We start from the raw sequence: 6,364 nt of genomic DNA on the forward strand, positions 1-6,364 counted from the left end.
GACTTTACCTGTCAGCGTCCCTCTGCGGTCCCGCAAAGCCACGGGGGCGTGGGGGGGGGGGGGGGGGGGGGTTCAAGCTAGTCACGTGAGCGGAGGCAATATTTACGTAAGAATAAATGTTTCTAAAGTTGTCTTATGTTTTATTGGGAATGTTTGTTCCTGTTCCTTAAAATGCAAAGTTTTATACACAGTTTAACAGGGCAGAGATTTGATATGCAGCAAGTAAAAATTTTCAAATTATCACAGAAAATAGTTTTTAAAATGTGTCTTGCATTAGGCTAGATTCACATAAAGTGGAAAAATCGCTGGAAGACCATCCGCGCATGAATTCAAATCCGCAATCTGCATGCAAAATGCAGACATTTACTAAATGTTGCCGTTGCAACAGTATTTTCACTTTCGTTTTCTTTTTCTTTACATTTGAACTTTAATTTTGGCCTAAATACAAATATATACGCATAACCCAAACTCGGTTCATCCGTATTTCGAGCTTTCTGCGTGCAGAAAAAAAACTTTTCAGAGTTTGCTCATATAACCTTTGAACCGGTCCTGTTCCCGGATATGAATGCAGAACATGTTTCTGCGGCGTTGCGTCCGCTTCCCTGCGTATGTCGCGGTGTCTTTCATTTACTTTGCTGCGTGCTGCTTGTAATTAAGATGGGTGACATTTCCGATGAACTGACATGCAGCGTATGTCTGGATATCTACAAAGACCCTTATTTGCTACCTTGCGGGCACAGTTTTTGTCACCGCTGCATACAAGGTCTCCGGACGGCTTTGGAGCTGAAGTGCCCAGACTGTCGGAGGGAGTGCAGACGCTGGGAGGATGTAGTCAGGAACTACAAACTGGCAAACATTGTGCAAGTGCTTATGGAAAAGGTGAGTTATCGCAGGTAAAATACGTTTAGTGCCCGGATGTTCCGTCCGGGTTGTACGCCTCGCTGCCGGGATGGACGTCGGCTATCCGCGTCCGTGCACAGGGCGAGCTGTCACTGATGGGTGTCCTGATCGTAAGTTGTTAAATGCACTCATTAGGTCTCACTTTATTGAATGCTACCCCGACTTTAAATAGTGGATTCGCGGATGATATTTCCCTCTACCCTGAAATGTCCAGCTAGCTGCCTGCTGTACCCACCGTGCCACCCAATCCCTGCCTTTGTATATATGCAGGTTTTTTGGGGTAAAGCCACATGTGAGAAAGGCATTCTGTGTTGACTCCGGGTTTGGTTTGCTCAGCAATGATGTATAATACTTATTTTATACCATAAAATTTGCCATCCAAGTCAAACTTTAACGGTTAATATTAATAGTTAATATTTACGCTCCTTTTCTACAATATAGTGTGTTTTAACGTGTAACCAAGACATTACAGCGGTAGACCAAGAGGAGACCACGGAAGTCACCTCTCAGTCAGCCAATAGCAGTGGGTCCCCGGGACTGGAGTTGCGAACCACTGTTTTATTATTGGCTGATTGAGAGGTCATCCCACAAACCTGCACCGGACCGCCATGGATCAGGTTTGCCACCCCTGAGCGAGACCATTAAAGTCCACCCTGCTCCAGTGTCAGGGTTTATCATTCGCCCGTTATGCTGACATGTGCCACGGTTTAAGTCTGAAAACTGCACCTTAACTGACACGACTGTTTTCCTTAGAGCCCCGAAGCAAGCCCACCTTCAGATATTGACCAATGGAGGCTTTCCTACTGGCTCTTACTATTGGCTGTGGTGCTGCTGGTCACTGCCGCCTTCTGTAAGTGTTGTTGATATGTCTGTACTGGTGCGTTCGAGTCGACAGTGGCCCGGCTGGTAGCACTGCAGGAATTTGGGATCATTTCCTGATCCCAGATGTGTGTGGGGTCTTCTCTCCCAAGCTTACGTGGGTTTTCTCTGGTCCCAGAGGTGGGAAGTTCAGGTCCCGAAAGTAAACATCCAAACCAAGATTTTGTTTCAACCAACCAGTTGTGGGTATAAAGAGTCACATGCACAGAGTACTGAACTGGTTGGTTGGTTGAAACGAAATCTTGGTCTGGATTTTCGCTTTCCACCTCTGTTCGGTTTTCATAGTCCACAAACCATTTGTTAGGCATACTGATGCCTCAGACTTACCCGTATTGTATGCAAGCATGTGTGATTGTGTGGGTCATGTGATTGACTGGTATCCCGCCCAGCGCCTGGGGACATGCTCCGGTTTCACTCCGGCTCTGTACTGGGTAAGCAGTCACGGATGGATGGATTATAAGGTCAATATCCTCATAATAGTGGATTGACTGACCTCTAACAATGCCTGTTATTGTCTTGCAGTAAAAAACAAACTGGAATCTACTGCCGAAGAACTGCTGGACTCTCAGATGCAGCTCAGAACCTTCCAGAAGGAGGGCGCTGTATGTTCACGACTAACAAATGGCACTATCTTCACAATTCCTTTGCAAGATTACCTGCAAAATTCCTCTGAATTTTGAGGACTTGTATTGCAAACCTATAACCACTGACAGACTAAGCAGGTACTAAAATGTCAAACGTGTGTTTCTGGGACTTTGACTCAGTGGCTTGTGGGCTTTATTTCAGGACAGCGTGGTGTCACCTGGGAGCATCACTGACTATCTGATGTCCACACTCTACTGGTGTGTCTGGATCGTCGTCAGTCCCTTATTGATTTTATGGACCTTAGTGCAGTGGCTTGTGGATGCACTAACTTACCTTATTTACTTCTGCCTATGGCTCCTCTACTATTGCCTTTGGCTAATGGTCAGCACAAGTTTCGATTACTTATTTAAGTTATTCAACCTGTCTGTCTACACCTGCGGACTCGGCTATATTTTTTTAAAGATGCTGCGTTTGTTGCGGAAGCCACGGACCGGCGGCTGATGCCGCGATTGGTGCTACTAACCGGTAATGTGATCAGTCTGGCCAATGACAGGACTTGTTTTTATTACATGAAATACTGCCTATTATTTTTTAATTGGTCTCCATGGCGTTGCCTGGCACTGATTTGCTGTACGCCTGGGGATCATGTGGTGCGCTTTTCATAAATGTAATTTTGTATTCAAAATACAAATGTGCATGCACCTAACAAAAGCCTGGGCTTTTATATAGATGGAGGTTTTTGGTAGAACATGACATTTTGAACACTATTTTTGTTACCGCTTAAGAGTTAGCTGTTTTGCATCCAAGCTGCAAATCAGAAATGGCAATAAAACTTTTCACTAAGAGTTGTTGAATTTCTTTAATCACTTACTTGAAGCAGTTTAAATAAATGAGACGTACTGTCTCCCTCCTGCACGGAAAAGTAAGACCTACAGCTGGTGATACCCTGATGGTTCTATTGCTTAGGGAGAATTATACGGCAGTACAAACCCGTTTTTTTAGAGTTTTAAGACTAATGCGGCCTGAAACTAGTAGTTAGATTCTTTTATATCAGGACGGGTAAGCTGTGATTGTCTCAGTGATAAGAAATCAATATTCCGGCTGACCTTTGGCACAGATGGGAGTTGAGCGTGGTAGGAGTTGATTGTAATCATTGTGAGGTATGAGGCCAGCCAGATGCAGTGCTGATAGTGCTGTAGTGTGCAAAGTTTGGGGGTCAGTGTCAGTTCGGAAGGTTCCTGAAACACTCGCTTGTTGCTGGGAAAAGGTGTAGATCTTGCCTTGGCTTACGAGCCAGATGACTCATTCAGGGTGGTTGATGTGAAGCTACTGAGTAGGATATAGTGATCAGTGTGTTATTAAAGTATATTATCTTATATTAACATTGAACTACTAATGTGAATCATATGCTAACTGCATGGTATGCATCCATTCAAGTTTGTATCACAGACACAGTTATGTTTTGGGTAGCTTTTGTTAGCCTTTATTTTCACACTGCGTCCTTCCCTGCGCACGTCTCTGCCTATTAGTTTCCAGCTAATGAATGGATGCGGATGTTCTCCGGTTTCCCGCCGTCATGGCAGTCCGGCAAGAGTTATGTAAACACGACCTTTCTGGGCTCTGCCGGCATACATAAAATCGCGGAGAAGATGCAAGCATTAAAAAGTCATAGGAAATAGCTTGGTGCTAACGATGTAAATTTTGCTGTAGCATTTGTCCGCTTTGACCTGCACGCCCGGGAAAAGGAGGCGGCCCCAGTGCCCGGTGTCGGTAGCGGTTCTGGCGTTCTGCAGAAGCGTACCCCGCCGTGTGCTGATATCTACACTGTGTCATCCAGACATCCTGCCCCACCCTGGCTGGAAGAGTGATGGTTTCTCCAGCCTGGAGACCATTTGCCTTGGCGCTCTGCGTGCGGACCCCCCCTAGCAGGGGAGCCCCCCTCACGCCATCCGTTGGCTTTAATTGCATATTCGTCACGCTCCCAGGTCTTTAGGTCTAAAGAGGGTGCAGGAGGTGGGGCGGAGTTGGCGGTCTGTGTGCCGGGGACACCCAGGGCTGATGGAGGCCTATGCGCTAGGAGTGTAATTTGAACCTGGGTGTGAGCATGAGAGTGAGGACCCCTGAGCCAATGAGAAGGTGCGAGGACTGATTATCTGAACGGCTGGCCTGCAGCTCGCTGTGATGGTGACCTGACCAGGCTGGATCACGGGCTGAGGAGGTGCCACTCTGATCTGCTGTCAGGCGCCTTCACATCTGCAAGAAGACAGACCAAGGGCAGAACTCTGAACAGCGTCCTTCAACATCCTCTGGATCTTTCCGCAGAACTTCCTCCAGGATGTCCTTCTAAAGCTTCAGTCCAAGGAAGCCAGTCCTATACGAAGTGAATAATTTATCTAGAAAATGTATAGTTTATATATAATGAAAACTGATTTTTGCTTATATGACCTTGAAATATTACAGGATCTCTTAATACACCAAGAAGCGCAGAAGGTATCGTTCTGTTTGCTTCTCCTAGGAAAGAAAGACCATTTAAGCCGTGACAGTCCCCTGCCGCACACCCCCTTATGAAGGAACGGTCCCCAAAGAATAACTAAAAGAATAAATAAATACTATTCCACTACAGAATGAGTGAGTAAAACTATATAACTTAAATTTTCTAGTTTACCACTGCTGAAATTTGTTCGTGGCTAGTTTAACTGGACAACCGACCTTGCCACCTATGTGGTTACTGCTTTGACTGGCTGGATAGCTATACCGTCTGTAATCATCTCCAAGGCCCATTCCCCTCGCTGGCTCGGTTAGGATCCCGTGCCAGACGCGCATTCCACCGGCAGCTTTTCTCGTCGCGAACCGAACACAGACACTCGTCTTTCCTGACTCTCCGAGGGGCACCGAATGACTTCGCATCAGTTGCTATGCGACTGACGCAACAGCGGGACGCCGCTCATGAATAATTAATAAGCAGCATGCTCCCGTATTACGGGAATGAGCAGCGAACGCGCGCGTCATGCCCGTCCGATGGTCCGGCGAACGTTTGCAAAACTTTCCGGTATTTTTAAGTTAAATTATTGGCTTTTATTTCCGCGAGCAGAGCGCGATTCGCTGGTCGGAATTGCAAGTTACAAGTGTAGTAAAGTGAATAGAGAATGAAGGATGTTTAGCAAGGATGGCGCGGTGGTTGGTGGTTCGCTAGAACTCCCCCGGGAAAGATAATCGGGGGGAGGAGACGCCGTCCCGGTGGTGGGGGGACGGGTTGATTATTCCCAAGCGCGTGGACTGAACGCTGTGTGATCCCTGGCTACTCAGTCCGTTTGGTATGTGTTTGCGCCTGTTTGTTAATGTATGCCTGTGTGTGTGTGCGCGCCTGTTTCTTAATGTGTGGCTCTGTCTGTGCGAATGTGTGCAGGCGCGGGCGGATCTTAGTGCGTCGGTGTGGGTGTGTGTTTGTGTGTTTACCCGGTATAGCCTGACGGGCCGTATTAAGATGAGGGAGAATGACGACGATCGGTGTGCACTTCAATAAAGCCCGCAATCTGTGTCAGCTGCTCCCCTTGACACAGGTATCTGCGGAAACGTGAAGCCAGTCACTGAGAAAGTTCCACCGTGTGACGGATCCCCTTCTGTGTCTCGCTACAAATTTCCATATTGTTGGGGTTTCCAGTCGACTTCCTTCCTATTCCCACTCATGTAGCTGCTCATGAAACTCCGCCGTTTCGAGCCGCGCGGTCCAAATGACGGTCGTCTGCAGATCTTGCGCCGGCCCCGCCCATTCTTGGATGAGGATGAGGATGGTTTTGGTCTGTAATGTTAGATAGCTCATCCTCGAAGGACTTTTGAACAAACTGCCGTTGAGCTGGACAAAAATCAGGTGCTGCTCACTGTACATGTCACGTGACAAGTCCTGCTGGACATGCTGCTCAAAGACCCTGTCGTCTACGTTAGAGCAGGAAAGTCTAAGGCGATTTGATTCGGTGCGTCGGAAATCTTTCATTGTTGTCAT

At 47.2% G+C, this 6,364-nt stretch overlaps 1 protein-coding gene across 4 annotated transcripts; it reads left to right on the forward strand.

The window, feature by feature from the left end:
• Window positions 1-445: 445 nt before the first annotated feature.
• LOC125705047 (E3 ubiquitin-protein ligase TRIM11-like) lies at window positions 446-3,209 on the forward strand. Of its 4 annotated transcripts, XM_048971367.1 has the most exons (5): window positions 537-879; window positions 1,342-1,517; window positions 1,654-1,750; window positions 2,302-2,381; window positions 2,566-3,209. In XM_048971367.1, the coding sequence occupies exons 2-5, from the start codon at window positions 1,509-1,511 to the stop codon at window positions 2,863-2,865; spliced, it is 486 nt and encodes a 161-aa protein (XP_048827324.1). In that variant the 5' UTR covers window positions 537-879; window positions 1,342-1,508; the 3' UTR covers window positions 2,866-3,209. The 4 variants fall into 4 exon arrangements, 3 of the variants coding, with proteins under 3 accessions (XP_048827324.1, XP_048827323.1, XP_048827322.1); XM_048971366.1 differs by having other exon boundaries at window positions 537-1,517; XM_048971365.1 differs by lacking the exon at window positions 1,342-1,517 and having other exon boundaries at window positions 538-879.
• The last annotated feature ends 3,155 nt before the right edge of the window (window positions 3,210-6,364 follow it).

This window comes from Brienomyrus brachyistius, chromosome 12, assembly GCF_023856365.1.
Source record: "Brienomyrus brachyistius isolate T26 chromosome 12, BBRACH_0.4, whole genome shotgun sequence".
Lineage (NCBI taxonomy): Eukaryota > Metazoa > Chordata > Actinopteri > Osteoglossiformes > Mormyridae > Brienomyrus > Brienomyrus brachyistius.

Bases quoted from the DNA above. Each gene is read 5' to 3' on its own strand.
- LOC125705047 (XM_048971365.1), top strand. From the start codon at position 562: ATGAATGCAGAACATGTTTCTGCGGCGTTGCGTCCGCTTCCCTGCGTA. The intron at 880-1,653 runs GTGAGTTATCGC...TGTTTTCCTTAG, and splicing joins TGCAAGTGCTTATGGAAAAG to AGCCCCGAAGCAAGCCCACC. The intron at 2,382-2,565 runs GTATGTTCACGA...GCTTTATTTCAG, and splicing joins CCTTCCAGAAGGAGGGCGCT to GACAGCGTGGTGTCACCTGG.